Source organism: Stomoxys calcitrans, chromosome 4, assembly GCF_963082655.1.
Source record: "Stomoxys calcitrans chromosome 4, idStoCalc2.1, whole genome shotgun sequence".
Classification (NCBI taxonomy): Eukaryota; Metazoa; Arthropoda; class Insecta; order Diptera; family Muscidae; genus Stomoxys; species Stomoxys calcitrans.
This window is the reverse complement of record NC_081555.1, coordinates 113,459,289-113,486,708: the sequence shown is the minus strand read 5'-3', so window position 1 is coordinate 113,486,708 and position 27,420 is coordinate 113,459,289. Positions and strand designations below refer to the sequence as shown.

The 27,420-nt window shown below is 35.7% G+C and overlaps 1 protein-coding gene across 5 annotated transcripts in view; it reads right to left on the bottom strand.

The window, feature by feature from the left end:
- Positions 1-11,404: 11,404 nt before the first annotated feature.
- The window catches only part of LOC106081174 (frequenin-1), a 350,182-nt gene continuing 334,166 nt past the window's right edge, over positions 11,405-27,420 (bottom strand). For all 5 annotated transcript variants that reach the window (XM_059366355.1, XM_059366352.1, XM_059366350.1 and 2 more), the window contains one exon: positions 11,405-11,820. In XM_059366355.1, coding sequence (XP_059222338.1) covers positions 11,653-11,820 — 168 coding nt within the window. In that variant the 3' untranslated portion in view covers positions 11,405-11,652. The remainder of the gene's footprint in view (positions 11,821-27,420) is intronic.

Genomic DNA, 27,420 nt, shown 5'->3' with positions numbered 1-27,420 from the left:
CGTTACCCCAAAAACACCACCCAAAATCAAAAGTGGACCGATAAGGACACTTTTCATTTGATACCCATATATCAAATGAAAAGTATGCGGGAGTCGATAACGAATCTGGCATACAAATTCATGTCGAAGTATAGGTGGTTACCTCACCCCCACTAAAACGCCCAAAATAGGCACATTAGTCAATCATGGATATATGGAACTGGGATATATCGGACTGAAAAACGGCAGAACCGATTTTTCTCGAAATTTTCGCACATTGTGTAGGTTGGTCTGGAAGGAAACATAGGCTATATAAATTTTTCGGTATCAGAAGGGGGACGGATCCTCCCCTCAAAAACGCCCTTAGACCCATTATGACTATATGATACTTGGCTGGACCGATTTCCTTAACATTTTCATAGATTATGTACGTTTGTCTGGAAGAAAACATTTCCATTACAATTTTTAGATATTGGGTGGAGGCAACCCATAACCGAAAGTGGTCCAACGGGCGCAATAAGGGTATCAAATGAAAGGTATACCAGACCAAAGCACGAATATGGTATTTAGATTTGGGTTCAAGTACCGAGCGGTACTTGAACGAATTTGATATCCAATTTTGGAGCCAAGTGTTTTGGAGTACGCCCTAAAGCCCCCCCTAAACTGAACTTCATTTCCGTTGGGAATCAAGAACGAATTTGATATCTATTTTCAGTGCAAAGTGCCATCGCTCCCCTAATGAGAACATTGACCTAAGGATGAACATTACCACCAGGAACCGAGAAGGTGCAAATTCTCACGCATCAAAGAGTGCTTTCCGATTCAAGTTTGAACTCATTGATTAGGGACGTTTTTTTCTTGGGGAAAATTTTTTAAATGACCATGCATGGCATGGGGATAAACATCGCTTTGTTTGATGTTCTCGCCTAGATTCGAACGCGTTCAGCGTCATATATGCGGCTATAATGGCACGAATTCGATATCCGCATTCAGGGCGAAGTGTCCCCACCCTAAAAAGATATTAGAGAGTTATAGAAGGCGCAGCGGAGCGGGCCCGATTCGGCTAGTTATGTTATAAAAATGGAAGGTATACGCTAGCGGAACAAAAGGAAACTCAAAGGTTGATTAAAGATTAGGACCTGTTGAACCATTTAATTTAAAATAGTGCTCTATGCTCTAAGGAATATAGATGATCATTCCATCTTATCTGTGCCTGAATGCATCTAGACATTCATTGCACACTAAAAATCCTCTAATGAACAATAAATAGCCTTGATAGGCATCCAAAGATCCATATCTCCATCTTCGCTACGGAATGGCTTAACCATTAAAAAACTGATAGCCATTATCTGCTAATAGTTTGTGTCTTCTGAATAAAAAAATTGCATAACAAACGACCCAAGTAAGCAGTGCTGTGACTTAACAGACTTAAACGACAAACTCATTCCCTAATAAAAACAAATAAAATAATTAATTTTTTCCCAAAACAATAAATTTGAAATGAAATCATAAATATTACCAAATAAACACTACGCCACTACTGTAATCCAATGGTTGACAATAAGATTTATTTTTGCCAGCTTTAATTAAATTTTTATAAATTTTCGGTTTATAAAATATTGCTTTTTTGCTTATGCTTTGGTTGGGAACTTGTTTGTTTGTTTGTTTGTTGGAAATGTTAATATTATGTCATACATGTGTTTCATACTCTGGACATGGCAATTCGTTTTTGTTTTTAATTCAATTTCCAAACGAGATTTTTATTTTTCTAGTATATTTGCTGGTTGTATCATATGCAGTACTAGACATATTGAAGTTATTCTTGCTGTTCTTGCTCTTCTCTAGTCCATTTGTTTTGGGGGGGGGAAACAATTTTTTGCGCATCATTCGTTTCAAGAGTTTCATTGTTTTTGATTTTATATGGATTTTTATATTATTTTACATATAAATAAAATGAGTGTATGTGTGTAATGATTGTGTGTTTATTTATATATGAGTGTGTGTTTGTGTGTGTGTGTGTGGAAAAATTTACAAACACATACAGATCTGAATTGACTTGTTTAAGAGTTTATTAAGTATCATTGATTTCATTTGATAGCAAAGATAATTGTTTCGAGAATGATTTTTTGGGGATTGAGTGCTTTTATTTTTTTTTCATATGAATGCGCAATAAAATCGTATGTTGGGTGCCAGAGTTGGGTGTAAAAAGGATGATAAAGTGCTTTCGTTAATAATGGGCGAAATTGAGAACCCATAATAAATCGAAATAAAATTAGATGAATTTGTTTTTCGGGTGTAATTGAAATCTCTTTAATAATTCATTGTGTTATTTACATTACAGCTTTAATTTGCATTATTGATTTGTTGTCCTATATAGAAAAAGAAAAATTTGTGCCATTTTTTGTTTCGTTGGAGTGACAAAAAGTTTCTGCCGTTCTTCAATTTTGTTGTTTACCCGGGAAAAACAACATCCACTTACCGGTTTATTTATGCATGTATAAATTTAAGCTATCGTTTTTTCTGTCCAAATTTAATTTGTATGTATATTGCTCTATATAGTATATGTATGCATGTATGTATGAGTATTAGTCATAGATAGACAGCTATAGATTTGATGTTTGATTTATTTAAGTGACATTTTGAAGCTATTTTACATTCATATCATTCATTTAGTTAGGCTTTTTTAGTTTCGGTTATTTGCATTTATTCGTTTTTTTTTTGTCTGTTCTTTCTGTACGGATTTAATTGAAGAATTTCAGTGAGGTGAGTTGTAATTCATTTATTTATTCATTATTTAATTGGTTTTATTTAATAGGTGGCTTTCTATGTTTAGTTAGAAAACAAAAACAAATATGTGCTTTTAGTAGTTAGTTATTGGTGTGAAAAGAAAAACATAAAACAAGTTCATATTCCTTCATAAATTATGCTAAGTTTATTGTGAAACATTTAAAACATGTTTTTTTAAACAAACTTTTCATATCTATTCAGAATTTAAACTAATCTCTTCTCATATATTTTTTACAGGGTGATTTTGGTTATGGTGAGTATGTGAAAGAACTGAAGAATAATTTAAATTAATTGGCTTAGTTATGTAGGAACATGGAAGCGTATAAGCAACATTTGCTTCAACAGCCTGAACACAATACGCCCCCTTGAACGGACTCACTTTGGTGTTTCATTGAAAATACATTTTATAAGGGCTTTGATACAGACTTTAAACGCCCACCAACACATACATACTTCTTCTGTTTGTGTCCACCCCCATAAGAAATATGTAAAACCGCATATAAGTTGGGACGAGACGACTTCCATTGATATATTGATCATTCTATCTATTATATAAAAATGAAATTGTTTCGCTTTGTTTGTTTGTTAGTTTGTTTGTCTGTCCGCATAGACTCAAACTCAAAGGGTTCCCCCATACCCCAAATTTTAAAAATGTTGTATGCCACTTTATGGTTCCCCACAAACACGAAATAGGTAAAAAAATTTTCGTCAAATAACCTGGGGGACGCCCCATCCCAAAACCCACACGAACGGACATGTGTACCGATTGGGACAATATGGGTATCAAATAATAGGTATTTAAGAGTAGAGTACGATTTTGGTATACAAATTTCACTCTCAATTTTCGAGGGGTCCCCTACCCACTAAAAAGCCCCAAGAGGACATTTTCACCGTTTTTGGCAATATGGGTATCAAATGAAAGCTTTTTAAGAGTAGAGTACGAACTTGTCATTAAACTATTACCCTATGTATCGGGGGTCCCCACCCCCAGAAACACCAACCAACAGGACACTTTAACCGCTTTGAGCAATATGGGTATCAAATGAAAGGTATTTATTTAAAAGTAAAATACAAATCTGACACAAAAATTTTTTTCGGTGTCTGAGGGCCCTCCTCACCCCCCGAAACCCCCATAGCAGCACAAATTTACCGATTGGGACAGCATGGATATCAAAGCTATTTAAAGGTAGAGTCCAATGTAGATACAAGAATTTATTCCTTGGTGTTTGAGGCGCCTCCTCATCCTCCAAAACACCTCAACAGGAGATATTTACCGATTGGGACAATATGGGTATCAATCGAAAGATATTTGGAAGCTGAGTACACATCTGTTATTAGAATTTGGTCCAAGGTGTCTACGGGGCCTCCCCAACCCCAAAAACGGGCGTAAATGTCCAACGTCACAAAATGAGTATCAAATGAAAGGTCTTGGAAGTTGACTACGAATCTGGTATAAACTTTTAGGACAGAGTCTGGGACCGGCCCAACCACTAAATACCCATACCGACGTGATCGGGATAATATGTCAATTAAGAGGAAGGTCTATGACAATACATTGCGAATCTAATGTTGGTATAAGGATTAAGGTAACTGGGTCACGTCCTACCGTTTCGAACGATAAATTAAATCGCGACAATAAAAGACTCACATAAGTTGTCGTTTGGTTCTTAGCTTCGCGGGACCGACCCTCTCCTGCCAATCAGGATAGGGTAGGACAGAAATGAAAGGTCTTTGGTAGTAGAGTACCATGTTTATCGACAAATTGAGGAGGACCTCCCCTTACCCTATTTTCAAAAACGTCAGATCTCAAAGATGGGTGGAGCGAGAGAGCACCAATTTGATACATGGGGGTTCACCACACCCCAAACAACCCCGACCAAAGAATTATAAGGATCAAATGATCGAAATTTGGGAGAAGAGCACCAATATGGTATCCACATTGGGACGAAATATCCGAAAGGCCGTTCCATTACTCCCAAACAGGACTTTTGAACGTGCCAGTATAGGGCTCAAATAAAATAAGAGAGTAAAAGAAGGCGCAGCGCAGCGGGCCTGTCCCGGCGTCACTAGCGCCTGGCGCTATACATGGAGTGCATGGGGACAGCAGTCAGGTCCGGTACTGCCGAGATAGAACTATTCAATGTGTACATACCGCCTGTTGGTAGCTGTGTCTCAATTAATGGTCAAGCTTACAAACCCAAAATAAGTGGGTTACTATCTGGCCATAATCGTCTAGTTCTAGGGGACTTTAATACGCACCATGGCATTCTCCCCTAGGTAACGCCCAGCAGGGGATAGCTTTGGCAGAGCAGATTGAAGGCTTCGCATTTTGCACGGTGAATAAGGATGCCCCCACTAAGATTACGAGGAGTTGTAGCAGCTCGCCAGACATTTCCATTGCATCCCCTGAACTTCTGAGTGACGTATCCTGGCAACCCGTCATCACTTTGGGGTCAGAACACATCCACATTATTATCACCATCAATCGAACACCCGACTTCATAATCTCTGAGCGCCGGACCTTCAGAGAGCACACACAATCGCCGCTTCAGTGAACTGACACCCTCCTCGTTTGTCCTACTTGCCGAGAGGAAATTGCGAGACATCATTAACGCAGCAGCCGCTCGCTTTATACCAGCCGGTGGAATACCCCAAGTTCGGCCCAATTTCCTGGCGCAGGCAGTGGTACTCGCAGACGAGCGTAATGGAATTTGTTGTACGGACCCCAATAACCACAGAATCAGTGAGCTGAATCTGGAAATTAACAGGGTAGCCGGCGTTCGGCTTCGACGGAATCTCTACACTGATGCTGAAGAATCTGGACCTATCGGAGGCATTCGACACGGTCAGCCATGCCAAACTATTTGAGGACATCGCCAACTTTTCCCTCCAGCCAGGCATGAAACACTGGGTCGCGAATCATCTGTGTGGTCGTCAGTCATTTAAGCAATTTTGGGATAAGAAGTCGAAGCACTGTATATTGAAACAGGGAGTTCCCCAAGGCGTGGTGATATCTTCGGCACTGTTTAACCTCTAGCTATTCTCCATTCCACCCGCTTCACACGGCATAGAGATCGTATCATATGCAAACGATTGTGCGATCATGGCAACAGGCCCCCCACCCATTGTTGACATTTGCGATGGGTTGAACGTCTACCTCAACGAACTTGCTTCATATTTTGCTGCAAGAAATTTGAAGATATCTGCTACCTCTTCAGCCACATTGTTCTCTTCAAATACGCGTGAGGTGAATGGCTGTGATGGTCGAACACTATCAAGTGTTCCAAAATACTTGGCGTCACATTTGAAAGCTCTTACACATTGTCGCCACATGTAACAGCAATTTGCGATAAAGTCAAAAATAGAAACAAGGTCTTCAAGTCACTTGCCGGTGGCACTTGGAGTGCAGACAAAGAAACCTTGTTGACCACGTACAAAGCAATCGGACAGTCTTTTGTAAGCTATGCAGCGGCAGTGTAGTCTCGTCAGCTCTGTGACACGCCGTGGAATAATATTCAGATCTGTCTGAATGCCGCCTTTCGAACTGCGACGGACTGCCTCCTCAGTTCGGATGTGGACCACCTTCATCAGGAGTCAAAGATCCTACCAGGGCAGTTATCGCAGAGACCATCCAAATCACCAACTTGTTGATAGATATCCACTGCCCAGAAGCCTTAAGGTAGATCTAAATGATCTAGAGATTGAGGTTCAGCCCTACAAGAGAGAACCTCTAGATCAAGCGGTATATCAAACGGGTCAAGACAACAGTAGACAGACAGGCCTTGGAGAGCGGTCGCCTCCAATTGCTCCTAAAGAAATTGACCTCCCCCGGCAAACCAGAGTAGTTCTGGCTCAGTAACAGACAGATGCAGCCGCCTTAACTCCTACAGAGCAAGGATTGATGCCCACGTGCAAGAGGTATATCCCGATTGTGACCAGGGACTACACGATACACGTCACCTGCTGGTGACGTTTAACTGCCCAGCCAGACCCACTCGACTCCGACTCTGATCCCTCTGGACGCACTCCATCTTAGTCGCAGAGTTCCTGGATCTGGACACTCAACAGAATCAAACAGTCGAAAGATAGAACACAACAAACTGTTACAACAGCAAGATAATGTTACCATATAAAGCGATATGCCGTTTCAGGTTTTAAACCCCTAAAAACGGAATTGTTGCCAGATTTCGTTTAAATTTTCATTAAACTTTGGCATGCATAAGGCCGCTCTTTACCCAATTTGATCCGGATTTAGATGTTACTAAGAACATAGTAGAAACCCTTAATTTCTTCTTCTTGTATTGTATATAAAATGCAATTTGTGTTTGTTTCTTTGTCGGTTTGTTTGTTTGTTCCGTATAGACTCAAAAACGGCTGAATCGATTAACTTGAAATTTTCACAGATTGTGTAGGTTGGTCTGGAAGGAAACATAGGCTATATAATTTTTTGATATCGGAAAGGGGGCGGACTCTTCCCCTTACCCCAAAAATACTACCCAAAAATAAGAGTGGCCCGTTCGGAACAATATGGAATTCAAATAAAAGGTATTCAAGAAAAGAGTACATATTTCATAAAAAAAAGTTGGATCCAACGATCATGACAATATGGGACTCAAATGAAAGGTTTTCGGGAGTAGATTACGAATATGGTCAGGAAGTAGGAATATACTTTATAATTTATTGATAACGAAAGGGGGCGAACCCTCCACCATTACCCCAAAAACCCTATCTAAAATCAAAAGTGGACCTATAGGGACAATATGGGTATTAAATGAAAAGTATGTGGGAGTAGATAACGAATCTGGCATACACATCCATGTCGAAGTATAGGGGTTCACCCCACCCCCACAAAATTGCTTAAAATGGGCAAATAAGCCAATTACGGATATATGGGACTCGGTTTGTTTGTTCCGCATAGACTGAAAAACGGCAGAATCGATTTTATCAAAATTTTTCCATATTGTGTAGGTTGGTCTGGAAGGAAACATAGGCTATATATCGGAAGGTGGACGAACCCTCCCCCTTATGCGAAAAACACAACCCAAAATCAAAAGTGGACCGATCGGGACAATATAGGTATCAAATGAAAGGTATTGGATAGTAGAACAGACATATTGGATGTTCATTTCAATATGAGGCTCAAATGAAAGGTATTCAGGAGTAGATTACGAATCTGGCATACAAAATCAGATCGAAGTACAGGCGGTCATGCCACCCCTCAAAAACGCCCTTAGACCCATTATGACTATATGATACTTGGCGGAATTGATTTTCTTAACATTTTCATAGATTATGTACGTTTGTCTGGAAGGAAAAATAGGCTATACAATGTTTAGATATCGGGTAGAGGCGGACCCTTCCCTTTACCGCAAACATACCACCCATAACCGAAAGTGGTCCGATGGGCATAATAAGGGTATCAAATGAAAAGGAGGCCACCGTAGCGCAGAGGTTAGCATGTCCGCCTATGACGCTAAACGCCTGGGTTCGAATCCTGGCAAGACCATCAGAAAAAATTTTCAGCGGTGGTTTTCCCCTCCTAATGCTAGCAACATCTGTGAGGTACAATGCCATGTAAAACTTCTCTCCAAAGAGGTGTCGCACTGCGGCACGCCGTTCGGACTCGGCTTTAAAAAGGAGGCCCCTTATTATTGAGCTTAAAACTTGAATTGGAATGCACTCATTGAAATGTGAGAAGTTTGCCCATGTTCCTTAGTGGAATGTACATGGGCAAAATTTGCAAATTTGCAATGAAAAGTATAGCAGACCAGAACACGAATATGGTATTACAATTTGGGTTCAAGTATCGAGCGGGACCCACCTCCCCCCCTAACCCAAAACTCCTCTAAACAGATATACTGGAAGTTCATTTCAATATGGGGCTCAAATGAAAGGTATCCGGGAGTAGCTTACGAATCTGGCAGACAAAATCAGATCGAAGTATAGGGGTTCACGCTACCACTCAAAAACACCATTGAGCCTGTTATGACTATATGATACTTGGCTGAAACGATTTCACCCAGCGGCTAGTAGAAAACGAGTTTGATATCCAATTTTGGAGCCAAGTGTTTTGGGGTACATCCCAAAAACCTCCTAAACTGTACTTCATATCCGTTGGGAATAAAAAACGATTTTGATATCTAATTTCAGTAATTTCAAAGTGCCGGTGGCTGCCTGATTCTGATTCAAGTTTAAACTCAAAATGCCACCCATAACCGAAAGTTGTCAGATGGGCACAATAAGGGTATCAAATGAAAAGTATAGCAGACCAGAACACGAATATGGTATTAAAATTTGGGTTCAAGTACCGAGCGGGGCCCCCCTAACCCAAAACTCCTCTAAACAGATATACTGGGAGTTCATTTCAATATGGGGCTCAAATGAAAGGTATTCGGGAGTAGCTCACGAATCTGGCAGACAAAATCAGATCGAAGTATAAGGGGTCACGCTACCACTCAAAAACGCCATTGGGCCTGTTATAACTATATGATACTTGGCTGAACCGATTTTACCCAGCGGCTAGTAGAAAACGAGTTTGATATCCAAGTGGAGAAAAGTGTTTTGGGGTACGTTCCAAAACACCTCCTAAACTAAACTTCATTTTCGTTGGCAATAAAAAGCGAATTTAATATCTATTTCCAGTGCAAAGTGCCGGTGGCCGCCCCAGCCCCAAAACACCCTCCAAAGGGTTCATATTTGTCGGCCATGGCAATATGGGGTTCAAATTAAAGGGATATAAAAGTGCAGCACGAATTTGATATCCATATTTGAGTCGAAATGTCTGAGGTGCCATCCCTCCCCTAACGAGAACATTACCCTAAGGCAGAACATTACCACCAGGAACCAAGAAGGGGAAAATTCTCTCAATGAGTGCTTTCCGATTCAAGTTTAAACTCAATGGTAAGGGACCTTTTTTTATAGCCGAGTCCGAGCGGCGTACCGCAGTGCGTTTGCGGAATAATTTTTAAATTACCATGTAAGGCATTGTACCTCGCAAGTGTCGCCAACATTAAGAGGGGATAAACACCGCTTTGTCCGATGTTCTCGCCAGGATTCGAATGCGTTCAGCGTCATAGGCTACAATGGCACGAATTCGATATGCGCAATCGGGGCGAAGTGTTCCCAGCCAAAAAGAATATTCGAGAGATAAAGAAGGGGCAGCGGAGCGGGCCCGGTTCGGCTAGTAAAATATATTCATGGTAGTGGGTATCCACAGTTCGACATAGCCGAACTTAATGCTTTTTTTTCTTGTTTTAGTTTTATACAGATACGTGATTGTGAGCATTTTTAAATTATGTTTAAAATGTTTTCCTAATCACCCTGAAATAAATATATCTAAATATTGGTATACATAAAAACGAAAAAGAAAACATAAAAACAAATTGCAATTTCACATATTTACATTTACAAAACTTTATTAAAAATTCTTTAATGGTTTATATAATAATCAAAGTATATAAATAGAGTTGTAATAAATACGGAAAATATTTTTTAATTATATTTATATATAACTTTTAATAAACTGCTTATAGTATTAATTGTTGTTTTTTTTTTTTGAAGAAATAATAAAGCTGAACCGCATATAGATAAGAAATTAAATCAGTATGATGGATTTCCATGAAGGATACGAAGAAATTTTACCTAGAGATCCCTTACGTAGTAACCCATATAACAAAGTATGTAGAGAGGAAAAAGAAATTTAGACTCATGGATTAGGTTATAACAATCCACAAGAATAAGAATATATAAAATAGAGAGTATTTGGTAACTTTCTTTGGTTAAACATTCCTAACTGTAAAAGAGTTTTTTTCCATTTGTTTTTTTTTTCATTAAGGGAGGGGAATTAAACGTTTTGCTGGGTGATAAAAAAAAACGTTTTACTTATTTGTATCATCTCAGTTAAAGTTTTGTTTTAATGTTTTTTTTTTACTTCGTCTGGCTAAAATGGCTAATAACAATAAGGCTAAAAGCTATTATCAAAAAAACTTTATTCATATTCAATTGTTATAAGGGTTTTTGTTTTTTATTTATTTTTTTTAATTTATTATTAATTAATTGCATTTAATATGACTTTGTTGTTGTTGTTGTTTTTGTTATTAATAAAAATAAAGAAATGGTGGTTTTTGTTGTTATGCTTTTGGTTTTGTTTCATTTATTTTATGTTTGTTTTTGTTTTTTATGTTCTCATTAAATATCAAAGGCTTCTTTATTTTATATTACTTTATATTTATTAATAAATAAATTATTGATTTCATTTGTTTTTTTCATTATATATAATAATATATTTTTTCAATTTATTTATTATTAATAATTAAAGTGTTATTCATTCGGTTTGTCACAATTCATTGGTGTATTGACAATGTTAAACTTTAGTTTTTTGGGGCTTTTTTTTGGAGAATTTTTTTTTTGCTTTCTTTTTCCTACTTTCCCTCCTCATTAATTGCTATGAACTTGTTTTGTTTTACTTAACTATAAAAAAGTACTTTCTTAAGAGTTTTTAGAAACTCTTGTTTTAAAAAAAATTTATATTTTATAAGAAAAATTTTTTTTCTTGAGATTGTATTTCAAAAGACTTTTTTCTAAGGGAAATTAATTTTCTTTTTATTAAAAGGTTTGATTTCTTCAAAATTCATTAAAGATTTGAATTTTATCTCTTTGTGGAAAACTTGGGGGAATTGCTTCCATATTTTCGTAATTTTTGTTTTTGTGAAAATTTTTATATTAATTTTATTTTTTATCTCAAGTAAACCAAAAGCTTGAAGGCTTTGAAAGAACAAAAACCCAGAAATTTGTATCTTGTATATATATATATATATATGTATGTGTGTGTGTGTGTGTATGTTTGCAATTAAAAATAAACCCTTTTCGGAGCTTAGAATGAAGGATTTAACCACCACCTAAACTTAACGCCTGAACTATACGTGGATCAGCTTTACTACCCTCACGAAATTCTTCTAGCGTTAACTTGCCATCATGATTTTTATCCATTTGATCAAATATCTTATCTACTCTTTTCTGCGGCGTATTTTCATCCTCCGCCTGCGGTTGTTGACCCTGTGGGGGAAGATAGAAAAGGAAATTTTCATTGTAAGAAGGTGTAAAGAAATTTGCTCATTTTTTTTTAATTATATTTTCATTAATTACTTAAAATGTAAAACACAATATAGTCGCTCTTTGGGGGCCCTTAAGGGTTGAAGCCGGTGTCAATGCATTGATTCGGTGGACAAACTGGCTTGCGGGGTATTGGTGCGACCCAGCTTTCCGAAACGGATGATATTCAAACAGTATCCTCGGACCCGACCGTTACTGGAAACTCAAGTCCTGATGGAGAAAAGAGCATATCGAACAGGTATAAGCGAAAAAACAGTATCCTCGGACCCGACCGTTACTGGAAACTCAACTCCTGATGGAGAAAAGAGCATATCGAACAGGTATAAGCGAAAGGAAAAGAAGACGAAGTAGCAGAAACGTTTTGATGTTCGTCCATTATTTGTATGGTTTACAGTGATTTTACACAACTTTCGACGTGGATTATTATCATAAGAGTGCATTGATGAACTTAAACCTTTGTATGGCGATGAAGCACTATTCTATTCTTACTAAATTTCTCATAACCATTCCACTAAGGAACCGGCCACACTTCTCTCATATCAATGAGTGTAGTTGGATTAAAGTTTAAAATCAATGATAAGAGGCCTCCATTTTTTATGCCGGTAGAAAAGTGGAAGAATACCTCACAATCAACAACCGCTGATTTTTCTTATGTCAATGCCGTTATTCGAACCCCGGCGTTCAGCGTCATAGGCGGACATGGTGGCACCATCCTATGGCAAAGTCAAAAACTGGTTTAATGAATTCATCGTAGTCGTAGTCGACGCTCGGTCAATATCGAATTACGGGAAGGTCGTCCAAAAATGGCCGTTGTTCCAGAGAACATTGATACTGTGCGTAAACTTATCGTCATGTAACATGCCGTGAGATAGAGACATTTTTGAGCATTTTGTCAACCAGCGTAAAGTGGGAGCTATATCTAATTCTGATCCAAGTTTGATGGACCATGGCGGATGTATTCAGATGGGTTATTAAACAATCCGTACCAAATTTCGAGCAAATATATTCAAACTGTAATAACAATGGTTGACAAATGACAATATTATCACAAATTATCCAAAATCTGACGAACATATATATAGGAGCTACATCTAAATCTGAACCGTTTTCGAGCAAACTTCTAAGATATTGTGGTAGTCGCCAAGGAAAGCGTTGTGCATAGTGAAGTCATAAGAAAATCTTTCCTGCCTAATTTCAAGAGAATCGGTTTACAAATGAACACTTTATTGCAATGTTTCTCAAAATCGTGCGAACATATATATGGGAGCTAGATCAATCAATCAAACTTAATAGATATTGTAGAAGTCATAGAGGAAAGCGTTGTACAAAGTTTTGGAAAGATTGGTCAATAAATGAGCTTGCAGTGTTTCTTGAAGTAAAAATCTGGCGATATACATATATGGCAGCTATATCTAAATCTGAGCCGATTTCTATGATATTCACCAGTAATATGGAGAGTCATAAAAAAATCCTTCCTGCCAAACTTCGAGAGAACCGGTTAACAAATGACTTGACAAATGACTTTGTTACTGTAAATCGGATGAACATATATATATAGGAACTATATCCAAATCTGGACCGATTTTATCTAATTTACATAGGCTTCGTCTCCAGGCGGAAAAACATGCCTCCACCAAATTTGAAGACGATTGGTAAAAACTGCGACATGTACTTTGTACACAAATTCACATGGACAGACAGACGGACTTAAAGCTAAATCGAATCAGAAATTGATTCTGAGTCGATCGGTATATTTATCACTGGGTCTATCTCTCTTCCTTCTGGGTGTTAGAAACAAATGCACTAAGTTATAAAACTCTGTACCACAGTGGTGGTGTGGGGTATACAAATTCAAAAAACCAACGTTTGTTTGTCATTGCTGTAACCTCCTTAGTTTTGCAAACTTGAAATTTTTTCAGATTCCGTTGGATTCGTCTGGAAAATCGCTTTCCGTAGTGGTACTGGATGAAGCGATAATGTAAAGTTTTCTGTAAAAAACATCGTAAAAATTCAAGGTCGTTTTCTAGCCCAAAAAACGCTGTAACTCCTTCATTTTTTCTAATTTCGAAAATTTTCCAACATTCCGCAGTTCGAAATTCGAAGAAGATTCGTAAAATAAAGAGAAATATTTAAAAATTCACATTTTAATTTTTTTGTTTTTTTTTCAATTTTTGATGAAAAAAAATTTTCGAGTTGAGTATAAAGAATTGAAGATTGCGGCAAAAAATTCGGATTAGTGCAACTCCTATGTTTTTTTCTTCAAAAACAAGCTCAAAATCGCACAGCTATTATCCGAAAAATGCAAAAAAAAATCGAGGAGGGTTTGTAGTTGCCGTAGCATCATTTGTTATGCGAATTTCAAAAGTCTGAAGACACCGTTGGATTCGTAAAGAAAATCTCTTCCCGAAATGGTGCTAGACGAAGCAATACTTCTTCTGTTTCCTTGAAAACTTAAGAGTATTGCTTCAAAATCAATTTATTCGTATCCAAAAAAATTCCCAAAAAAAAACCCACGTGAGTTTGCAGTTGCTGTAACTTCCTTAGTTTGGAATCTTTACAATTTTTTAGGCACCGTGGGATTCGTGAGGAAAATCGCTTTCCGTGGTGGTGCTGGTTGAAGCGTTACTATAAAGTTTTCTGTAAAAAACATCGCAAAATCCAATTTTTTTTGCCGTAGAAATTCAGGGTCGTTTTTAACATCAAAAACGCTGTAACTCCTTCATTTTTTCGAATTTCGAAAATTTTCCAGCATTCCGCAGTTCGAAATTCGAAGAGGATTCGTATAATAAACAGAATTACATAAAAATTCACATTTTATTTTTTTTGCGTTTTTTTAGCATGGGCTAACCCCTTATGAAAAATTGCAATTTTCGATGCGAAAACATTTTTCGAGTTGAGTATACAGTATTGAAGATTATGGCAAAAAAATCAGATAAGTGCAACTCCCAAGTTTTTGCTTCAAAAAATAAGCTCAAAATCGCATAATTTAAATCCTAAAAATGCAAAAAAAATCAAGGTGAGTTCAAAATTGCTGTAACGTCATTTAGTTTGCGAATTTCAGAATTCTGAAGACACCGTTGGACTCGCAAAGAAAATCTCTTTCCGTAATGGTGCTGGACGTAGCAATTCTCTTTTCTATTTCTTTGAAAACTTTGGAGTATTGCTTCAAAATCGCAAAATACATACCCAAAAAAATTCAAAAATAACCTACATGATTTTGCAGTTGCTGTAAGTTTCTTAGTTTTGCAATCTTTAGAATTTTTCCGACACCGTTGGATTCGTGACGAAAATCGCATTCCCTAGTGGTGCTGGTTGAAGCGATGCTGTAAAGTTTTCTGTGAAAAACATCGTAAAAACCAATTTTTTGGGTGTAAAAATTCAAGGTCGTTTTTAACATCAAAAACGCTGTAACTCCTTCATTTTTACGAATTTCCAAAATTTTCCAGCATTCCGCAGTTCGAAATTCGAAGAAGATTGGTATTATCAACAGAATTACTTAAAAATTCACATTTTATTTTTTTTAGCATTTTTTTAGCATGGGCTAACCCCTTATGAAAATTTTCAATTTTTGATGCGAAAAAATTTTTCGAGTTGAGTATACAGTATTGAAGATTATGGCAAAAAATTCAGATTAGTGCAACTCCTACGTTTTTTCTTCAAAAAATAAGCTCAAAATAGCATAATTAAAATCCTACAAATGCAAAAAAAATCAAGTTGAGTTTGAAATTGTTGTAAAATCTTTTGTTTAGCGAATTTCAAAATTCTGAGGACACCGTTCGATTCGCAGAGAAAATCTCTTTTCATAGTGGTGATGGACGAAGCAATACTCTTTTTCTGTTTTCTTGAAAACTTTAGAGTATTACTACAAAATCGCATTATTCGTATCCTCAAAAAAAAAAACCCTCTTGAGTTTGCCATTGCTGTAACTTCCTTAGTTTTGCAAACTTCCGATTTTTTCGGACATCGTTGGATTCGTGAGGAAAATCGATTTCCCCTATGGTGCTGGATGAAGCGATACTGTAAAGTTTTCTGTGAAAAACGTCGCAAAAACCAATTTTTTTTGGGGCGTAAAAATTCAAGGTCGTTTTTAACATCAAAAACGCTGTAACTCCTTCATTTTTTCGAATTTCCAAAATTTTCCAGCATTCCGCCGTTCGAAATTCGAAGAGGATTCGTATAATAAACAGAATTACTTAAAAATTCACATTTTATTTTTTTGCGTTTTTTTTGGAAAGGCTAACCCCTTACGAAAATTTGCAATTTTTGATGCAAAAAAATTTTTCGAGTTGAGTATGCAGAATTGAAGATAAAGGAAAAGTATTCGGGTTAGTGCAACTCCTATTTTTTTTATCCAAAAAACAAGCTCAAAATCGCATAATGAAAATGCGAAAAATGCAAAAAAAAATCAAGGTTAGTTCGAAATTGCTGTAACATCATTTAGTTTTCGAATTTCAGAATTCTGAAGACACCGTTCGATTCGCAGAGAAAATCTCTTTCCATAGTGATGATGGACGAAGCAATACTCTTTTGTTTTTTTTCTTGAAAACTGAAGAGTATTGCTTCAAAATCGCATTATTCGTATCCACAAAAAAAACCCACGTGAGTTTGCCATTGCTGTAACTTCCTTAGTTTTGCAAACTTCAGATTTTTTCGGACAACGTTGGATTCGTGAGGAAAATCGCTTTCCCTAATGATGCTGGATGAAGCGATACTGTAAAGTTTTCTGTGAAAAACATCGCAAAAACCAATTTTTTTTAGGTGTAAAAATTCAAGGTCGTTTTTAACATCAAAAACGCTGTAACTCCTTCATTTTTTCGAATTTCCAAAATTTTCCACCATTCCGCCGTTCGAAATTCGAAGAGGATTCGTATAATAAACAGAATTACTTAAAAATTCACATTTTATTTTTTTAGCATTTTTTTAGCATGGGCTAACCCCTTATGAAAATTTGCAATTTTTGATGCAAAAAAATTTTTCGAGTTGAGTATACAGAATTGAAGATTGCGACAAAAAATTCGGATTAGTGCAACTCCTATGTTTTTTCATCAAAAAATAAGCTTTAAATCGCATAATTAAAATTCTATAAATGCTAAAAAAATCGAGGTGAGTTCGAAATTGCTGTAACATCTTTTAGTTTGCGAATTTCAGAATTCTGAAGACACCGTTGGATTCGCAAAGAAAATCTCTTTCCGTAATGGTACTGGACGTAGCAATATTCTTTTCTATTTCTTTGAAAACTGTGGAGTATTGCTTCGAAATCTCATAATACATACCCAAAAAAAATCAAAAATAACCTACGTGAGTTTGCAGTTGCTGTAACTTCCTTAGTTTTCCAATCTTTAGAATTTTTCCGACACCGATGGAGTGGTGAAGAAAATCTCTTTCCGTAGTGGTGCTAGATGGAGCGATACTGTAAAGTTATCTGTGAAAAACATCGCAAAAACCAATTTTTTTTGGGTGTAAAAATTCAAGGTCGTTTTTAACATCAAAAACGCTGTAACTCCTTCATTTTTTCGAATTTCCAAAATTTTCCAGCATTCCGTAGTTCGAAATTCGAAGAAGATTGATATTATCAACAGAAATACTTAAAAATTCGCATTTTATTTTTTTAACATTTTTTTAGCATGGGCTAACCCCTTATGAAAATTTCCAATTTTTGATGCAAAAAAATTTTTCGAGTTGAGTATACAGAATTGAAGATTATGGCAAACAATTCGGATTAGTGCAACTCCTATGTTTTTTCTTCAAAAAATAAGCTCAAAATAGCATAATTAATATTCAAATAATTTTAAAAAAATCGAGGTGAGTTCGAAATTGCTGTAACATCTTTTAGTTTGCGAATTTCAGAATTCTGAAGACACCGTTCGATTAGCAGAGAAAATCTCTTTTCATAGTGGTGATGGACGAAGCAATACTCTTTTTCTGTTTTCTTGAAAACTTTAGAGTATTACTACAAAATCGCATTATTCGTATCCTCAAAAAAAACCCTCTTGAGTTTGCCATTGCTGTAACTTCCTTAGTTTTGCAAACTTCCGATTTTTTCGGACATCGTTGGATTCGTGAGGAAAATCGATTTCCCCTATGGTGCTGGATGAAGCGATACTGTAAAGTTTTCTGTGAAAAACGTCGCAAAAACCAATTTTTTTGGGTGTAAAAATTCAAGGTCGTTTTTAACATCAAAAACGCTGTAACTCCTTCATTTTTTCGAATTTCCAAAATTTTCCAGCATTCTGCCGTTCGAAATTCGAAGAGGATTCGTATAATAAACAGAATTACTTAAAAATTCACATTTTATTTTTTTGCGTTTTTTTTGGAAAGGCTAACCCCTTACGAAAATTTGCAATTTTTGATGCAAAAAAATTTTTCGAGTTGAGTATGCAGAATTGAAGATAAAGGAAAAGTATTCGGGTTAGTGCAACTCCTATTTTTTTTATCCAAAAAACAAGCTCAAAATCGCATAATGAAAATGCGAAAAATGCAAAAAAAAATCAAGGTTAGTTCGAAATTGCTGTAACATCATTTAGTTTTCGAATTTCAGAATTCTGAAGACACCGTTCGATTCGCAGAGAAAATCTCTTTCCATAGTGGTGATGGACGAAGCAATACTCTTTTGTCTTTTTTCTTGAAAACTGAAGAGTATTGCTTCAAAATCGCATTATTCGTATCCACAAAAAAAAACCCACGTGAGTTTGCCATTGCTGTAACTTCCTTAGTTTTGCAAACTTCAGATTTTTTCGGACAACGTTGGATTCGTGAGGAAAATCGCTTTCCCTAATGATGCTGGATGAAGCGATACTGTAAAGTTTTCTGTGAAAAACATCGCAAAAACCAATTTTTTTTAGGTGTAAAAATTCAAGGTCTTTTTTAACATCAAAAACGCTGTAACTCCTTCATTTTTTCGAATTTCCAAAATTTTCCAGCATTCCGCCGTTCGAAATTCGAAGAGGATTCGTATAATAAACAGAATTACTTAAAATTTCACATTTAATTTTTTTTGCATTTTTTTAGCATGGGCTAACCCCTTAGGAAAATTTTCAATTTTTGATGAAAAAAATTTTTTCGAGTTGAGTATACAGAATTGAAGATTGCGGCAAAAAATTCAGATTAGTGCAACTCCTATGTTTTTTCTTCAAACAACCAGCTCAAAACCGCATAATTAATATCCAAAAGATGTTAAAAAATCGAGGTGAGTTCGAAATTGCTGTAACATCTTTTAGTTTGCGAATTTCAGAATTCTGAAGACACCGTTGGATTCGCAAAGAAAATCTCTTTCCGTAATGGTACTGGACGTAGCAATATTCTTTTCTATTTCTTTGAAAACTGTGGAGTATTGCTTCGAAATCTCATAATACATACCCAAAAAAATCAAAAATAACCTACGTGAGTTTGCAGTTGCTGTAACTTCCTTAGTTTTCCAATCTTTAGAATTTTTCCGACACCGATGGAGTGGTGAAGAAAATCTCTTTCCGTAGTGGTGCTACATGAAGCGATAATGTAAAGTTTTCTGTGAAAAACATCACAAAAACCAAATTTTTTTGGGGCGTAAAAATTCAAGGTCGTTTTTAAGGTTAAAAACGCTGTAACTCCTTCATTTTTTCGAATTTCCAAAATTTTCCAGCATTCCGCCGTTCGAAATTCGAAGAGGATTCGTATAATAAACAGAATTACTTAAAAATTCACATTTATTTTTTTTTGCATTTTTTAGCATGGGCTAACCCCTTATGAAAATTTTCAATTTTTGATGAAAAAAATTTTTTCGAGTTGAGTATACAGAATTAAAGATTGCGGCAAAAAATTCGGATTAGTGCAACTCCCACGTTTTTGCTTCAAAAAATAAGCTCAAAATCGCATAATTTAAATCCTAAAAATGTAAAAAAAAAATCAAGGTGAGTTCGAAATTGCTGTAACTTTTTTTAGATTGCGAATTTCAGAATTCTGAAGACACCGTTGGATTCGCAAAGAAAATCTCTTTCCGTAATGGTGCTGGACGTAGCAATTCTCTTTTCTATTTCTTTGAAAACTTTGGAGTATTGCTTAAAATCGCATAATACATACCCAAAAAAAAATCAAAAATAACCTACGTGAGTTTGCAGTTGCTGTAACTTCCTTAGTTTTGCAATCCTTAGAATTTTTCCGCAAAAACCAATTTTTTTTGGGTGTAAAAATTCAAGGTCGTTTTTAACATCAAAAACGCTGTAACTCCTTCATTTTTTCGAAATTCCAAAATTTTTCAGCATTCCGCAGTTCGAAATTCGAAGAAGATTCGTATAATAAACAGAATTACTTAAAAATTCACATTTTATTTTTTTGGCATTTTTTTAGCATGGGCTAACCCCTTATGAAAATTTCCAATTTTTGATGAAAAAAAATTTTTCGAGTTGAGTATACAGAATTAAAGATTGCGGCAAAAAATTCGGATTAGTGCAACTCCTATGTTTTTTTCTTCAAAAAACCAGCTCAAAACCGCATAATTAATATCCAAAAAATGTTAAAAAATCGAGGTGAGTTCGAAATTGCTGTAACATCTTTTAGTTTGCGAATTTCAGAATTCTGAAGACGCCGTTGGATTCGCAAAGCAAATCCCTTTCCGTAACGGTGCTGGACGGGACAATACTCTTTTCTATTTCCTTGAAAACTTTAGAGTATTGCTTCAAAATCGCATAATACATACCCAAAAAATTCAAAAATAACCTACATGAGTTTGCAGTTGCTGTAACTTTCTTAGTTTTGCAATCTTTAGAATTTTTCCGACACCGATGGAGTGGTGAAAAAAATCTCTTTCCGTAGTGGTGCTACATGAAGCGATAATGTAAAGTTTTCTGTGAAAAACATCACAAAAACCAATTTTTTTGGGGCGTAAAAATTCAAGGTCGTTTTTAACATCAAAAACGCTGTAACTCCTTCATTTTTTCGAATTTCCAAAATTTTCCAGCATTCCACAGTTCGAAATTCGAAGAGGATTCGTATAATAAACAGAATTACTTAAAAATTCACATTTATTTTTTTTTTGCATTTTTTTAGCATTTTTATGAAAATTTCCAATTTTTGATGAAAAAAAATTTTTCGAGTTGAGTATACAGAATTAAAGATTGCGGCAAAAAATTCGGATTAGTGCAACTCCTACGTTTTTGCTTCAAAAAATAAGCTCAAAATCGCATAATTTAAATCCTAAAAATGCAAAAAAAAAAATCAAGGTGAGTTCGAAATTGCTGTAACATCATTTAGTTTGCGAATTTCAGAATTCTGAAGACACCGTTGGATTCGCAAAAAAAAAGCTCAAAATCGCATAATTAATATCCGATAAATGCTAAAAAAAATCAAGGTGAATTTGAAATTGCTTTAACATCTTTTGTTTAGCGAATTTCGAATTTCTGAGGACACCATTGGATTCGCAAATAAAACCTCTTTCTATAGTGGCGATGGACGGGACAATACTCTTTTCTATTTCCTTGAAAACTTTAGAGTATTTCTTCAAAATCGCATAATACATACCCAAAAAATTCAAAAATAACCTACATTAGTTTGCAGTTGCTGTAACTTTCTTAGTTTTGCAATCTTTAGAATTTTTCCGACACCGATGGAGTGGTGAAGAAAATCGCTTTCCCTAATGGTGCTGGATGAAGCGATACTGTAAAGTTTTCTGCAGAAAAACTCGCAAAAACCAAATTTTTTTGGGTGAAAAAATTCAGGTCGTTTTTAACATCAAAAACGCTGTAACTCCTTCATTTTTTCGAATTTCGAAAATTTTCTAGCATTCCGCAGTTCGAAATTCGAAAAGGATTCGTACAATAAACAGAATTACTTAAAAATTCACATTTTATTTTTTGCGTTTTTTTTTTTTTGGAAAGGCTAACCCCTTATGAAAATTTGCAATTTTTGATGAGAAACATTTTTTCGAGTTGAGTATACAATAGCGAAGATTATGGCAAAAAATTCGGATTAGTGCAACTCCTATGTTTTTTCTTCAAAAAACAAGCTCAAAATCGCATAGCTATTATCCGAAAAATGTTAAAAAATTCGAGGTGAGTTCGAAATTGCTGTAACATCTTTTAGTTTTCGAATTCCAGAATTCTGAAGTCACCGTTGGATTCGCAAAGAAAATCTCTTTCCGTAATGGTGCTGGACGTAGCATTTCTCTTTTCTATTTCTTTGAAAACTTTGGAGTATTGCTTAAAATCGCATAATACATACCCAAAAAATTCAAAAATAACCTACGTGAGTTTGCAGTTGCTGTAACTTCCTTAGTTTTGCAATCTTTAGAATTTTTCCGACACTGATGGAGTGATGAAGAAAATCTCTTTGCGTAGTGGTGCTAGATGGAGCGATACTGTAAAGTTTTCTGTGAAAAACATCGGAAAAACCAATTTTTGTTGGGCATACAAATTCAAGGTCGTTTTTAATATCAAAAACGCTGCAACTCCTTCATTTTTTTCGAATTTCGAAAAATTTCCAGCATTCCGCAGTTCAAAATTCGAAGAAGATTCGTTCAATAAACAGAATTACCTAGAAATTCACATTTTATTTTTTTCGCATTTTTTTAGCAAAGGCTAACCCCTTATGAAAATTTGCAATTTTTGATGCGAAAAAATTTTTCGAGTATTAACCCATTTCGGGCCGCTACCCGATCCCGTTGGAATTTTTTCATGATTTTTGGAATACTACCTTTTATTGACCTCATTAAGAAAAATTAAAAAAATCTTTAAAAAAAAATCTCCCACGCCATATCTCGTATACTAATTGAGATATAGTATACGAGATATGGCGTGGGTAGCTTTCTACCCACCGTTGCATATACATAATATGCGTAAAACTAATAATAACAATAAAACAGATTTTTTAGAGAGGTCATCAAGATTTATTGAAAAATTATTATTATATACAGTAAATAGTAAAAAGGTGTAAAAGAATAGATACTTTATTGATATTTATAATATTTTCCAAAACATTTGGCGTGTAAATTTACGTTGCATTTGTCGTATATGAAGGGAGTCTTTGACGAACCTACTTTGCATCGTCTTGGTGGCACATCGTCACCACGCTTGCCAGGAAAATGCTTAGTATCATTGATATTAGCCTCATCGCTATGTCTAAAAGCATTGCTAGTACCAGGAAAATTATTCACATCCTGGTCAGTTTCTCCGATGATAAAGGAGCTCCCATTGACTGGGCATCTGAATTCCAGTTGTGGCATTATATTACTTTTCTCAGTTTTTGCAACCAAGCAATGCAATTTCCATGCATTAACCATCACTTTGGAAAGGGTATTTGTAAAAAGAGGCCACCACCATTTTTTGCTCCGCATGCCAATACCATAATTACCCAAAGCATTATCATGAAGGGCAACACCCACCATACATATGAAAGAGCGCGAAAAAATAGGATTAGATAGTAGGTTCTTGAGATATACATACATCGATTATTTTGTATCCTTACCTTCATTATACTCTTTTGTTATTCGGGGAATGTTTATGTTTATATGTTTTTTCCTTGCCATCAAACCGCTTTGCTGTAGCGAGTGGTTCTATTGATGAATGATTTGCTAACATCGTAACAGCTGCATTATCTATCCATTTTACAATGAGCTCCTTGTCATGATCATACATTGCTGCATTTTCGCCTTTTTTCATATTTTCAGGCAGCATGACTTTTCCAGTTCTATTTGCCCGAACAGTTACTGTCGCAAAGAATCCACAATCACTTGGTAGTCATATGAAATGAAAAGAAGTGAAAAAGTTATCGAAGAATATTCTGTGAGACGATGGTGATGAAATATTCTCCAATAGTTTGAGAACAACATCCCGCTCCAAGTTTAATGGTTTTGTCGTGTGGAGTTGTTGCTCCTCCATATAGTATGGACTGATACAAATATCCACTTGAAGAGCACATGCACCAAGCTTTAAACTCAAATCGAATAGGTTTGCCACGGATGAACATTTTGCAGGAATGTCTTCCATAGTAGAGGATCATATGTTCACCAACTGTTACATTATTAGCCCAAATTCCAAACAGCATAAATCGTTTGTTGCTTGCGTCAAAAAATGGCATTATCATTGAATATTTATCAGACGTATCCAAACTGTTGTTATCCGACAAATGGATAAACCTCTTGATTGTCTCAAATCTCGATCGAGGTAGCGAATTGTGAACAATCGGGACTTCCAAGTCTGGTTGAAGTGACCAATACAACTTCCATTGCGGAAGGACATGGTAACCACTTGGAAATAAAATACCGATGAATCGCTTCAAGTAATATCGTTGGAGTCCAAGGCTTGTATTTTGCTGACCAGCGTATTTGTCACCGAGCTCAATGATCATTGAAACAAGTCTTCATCTAAGAAAAGGTCAAAGAGCTCAGCAGGTAATTTTCTACCTACAACAAGAGAAAGATTTATGGACAACATTTTATTATTAATTCTAATAATATTTACCTAATTCTTGTGCAATGCCCTTGATTTTTGTAGCTTCAACGTTAGCTAACGTCAAGAAGCTGGGCCTTATTCAGCTTGTGATTTAAATTTTTTTTGGGGTGGTTCGAGACTTCTTTCAGTTTCTTCTTGATCTTCAGGGTAATTTTCGACGACTTCGTATTCTAGACCCAGCGATATCTATTGAAAGTAGCTCGTTAAATTCGATAATATCATCGTTAATTTGTTCAGTGTCACTTGTCTCATCTACTTCTGGTGGAATGTATACAATATTAACCTCTGTTGATCTGTGAACTAGCTGTAGTGACTTCATATTCTTCGTCCGATGAATTCAAGATTCTCATAATTTCATCCATTTTTAAAAAATTGTGTCGCAACATACTTACCAATAATTAACGCAAATTAAACATAATCGAAAAGCTTATATCAACGATGCGGTAAACAAACAGAACTGAACCGCACTGACCAAGACCATCTGATATAAAGTAATAGTTGTTATGACATTGGCCCAAGGGCCCATGCAATATCAACGTAAGAAAGCACCGTTATGTCAATAGTATACTGTATTCAAAGCAAATTTTGCCCATGAACATTCCACTAAGGAACAGGGTCAGACTTCCCACATATCAATGAGTGCAGTCCGATTCAAGTTTAAGTTCAATGATAAGGGGTCTCCTTTTTATAGCCGAGTCCGAAAGGCGTGCCGCAGTGCGACACCTCTTTGGAGAGAAGTTTTACATGGCATAGTACCTTAAAAAATGTTGCCAGCATTAGGAGAGGAAAACAACCGCTGAACATTTTTTCTGATGGTCTCACTAGGATTCGAACCCAGGCTTTCAGCGTCATAGCGGACATGCTAACCTCTGCGCTACGGTGGCCTCCAGTATACGCATATATCTATTTACATTTGCATAGAACAAACCTTTAGCAGTATTGCACTAAAGACAATTTTATTATTTTATGAGGGGGTGGTTGCTGCTCAGCTGTTCATAGGTTAGTGGTTAATAGAAAATCACAGAAATCATTCTGAATATTTTCAAAGAATAAACCAGTACTTTTTACTGTGTCTAGTTACACAGAAATCTCGGTTTTAGTTCAGGGGTAGACAACTACCCGCCTGGACCAATATGGGTTAAAGATTATGGCAAAAGATTCGGATTAGTGAAACTTTTATGTTTTTTTCTTCAAGAAACAAGCTCAAAATCGCATAGTTAATATCCGAAAATACTAAAAAAATCAAGGAAAGTTTGAAATTGCTGTAACATCTTTTGTTTTGCGAATTCCAAAGGCAATACTCTTTTCTGTATCAATGAAAATGTAAGAGTATTGCTTCAAAATCGCATAATTAATATCCAAAAAATTTAACAAAAAGTCCAATGTGAGTTTGCAATTTCTGTAACTTCTTTAGTTTTGCAAACTTCACAAGTTTTCAGACATCAATGGAATCGTGAAGAAAATCTCTTATCGTAGTGGTGCTAGATGAAGCGATACTGTAAAGTTTTCTGTAATAAACATCGCAAAAACCAATTTTTTTGGGCGTAAAAATTCAAGGTCGTTTTTAACATCAAAAACGCTGTAACTCCTTCATTTTTTCGAATTTCGAAAATTTTCCAGCATTCCGCAGTTCGAAATTCGAAGAGGATTCGTATAATAAACAGAATTACTTAAAAATTCACATTTTATTTTTTTGTGTTTTTTTTTGGAAAGGCTAACCCCTTATGAAAATTTTTTCTTCAAAAAAAAAGCTCAAAATCGCATAGCTATTATCCGAAAAATGCTAAAAAAAAAATCGAGGAGGGTTTGTAGTTGCTGTAGCATCGTTTGTTATGCGAATTTCAAAAGTCTGAGGACACCGTTGGATTCGTAAAGAAAATCTCTTGCTTCTTGATGAAGCAATACTTCTTCTGTTTCCTTGAAAACTTAAGAGTATTGCTTCAAAATCGATTTATTCGTATCCACAAAAATTCCCAAAAAAACCCACGTGAGTTTGCCATTGCTGTAACTTCCTTAGTTTTGCAAACTTCAGATTTTTTCGGACACCGTTGGATTCGTGTGGGAAATCGATTTCCGTAATGGTGCTGCATGAAGCAATAATGTAAAGTTTTCTGTGAAAAACATTGCAAAAACCAATTTTTTTTGGGCATAAAAATTTCAAGGTCGTTTTTAACATCAAAAACGCTGTAACTCCTTCATTTTTTCGAATTTCCAAAATTTTCCAGCATTCCGCAGTACGAAATTCGAAGAGGATTCGTATAATAAACAGAATTACTTAAAAAATCATATTTTATTTTTTTGCGTTTTTTTTTGGAAAGGCTAACCCCTTATGAAAATTTGCAATTTTTGATGAAAAAAAATTTTTCAAGTTGAGTAAACAGAATTGAAGATTGCGACAAAAAATTCGGATTAGTGCAACTCCTATGTTTTTTCTTCAAAAAACAAGCTCAAAATCGCATAGCTATTATCCGAAAAATGCAAAAAAAAATTGAGGAGGGTTTGCAGTTGCTGTAGCATCGTTTGTTATGCAAATTTCAAAAGTCTGAGGACACCGTTGGATTCGCAAAGAAAATCTCTTTCCGTAATGGTGCTGGACGTAGCAATTCTCTTTTCTATTTCTTTGAAAACTTTGGAGTATTGCTTAAAATCGCAAAATACATACCCAAAAAATTCAAAAATAACCTACGTGGGTTTGCAATTGCTGTAACTTCTTTAGTTTTGCAATCTTTAGAATTTTTCCGACACCGATGGAGTGGTGAAGAAAATCGCTTTCCCTAATGGTGCTGGATGAAGCGATACTGTAAAGTTTTCTGAGGAAAAACTCGCAAAAACCAAATTTTTTTGGGTGAAAAAATTCAAGGTCGTTTTTAACATCAAAAACGCTGTAACTCCTTCATTTTTTCGAATTTCGAAAATTTTCCAGCATTCCGCAGTTTGAAATTCGAAGAGGATTAGTATAATAAACAGAATTACTTAAAAATTCACATTTTATTTTTTTGCGTTTTTTTTTGGAAAGGCTAACCCCTTATGAAAATTTGCAATTTTTGATGAGAAAAATTTTTTCGAGTTGAGTATACAATAGCGAAGATTATGGCAAAAAAATCGCGTTAGTGCAACTCCTATG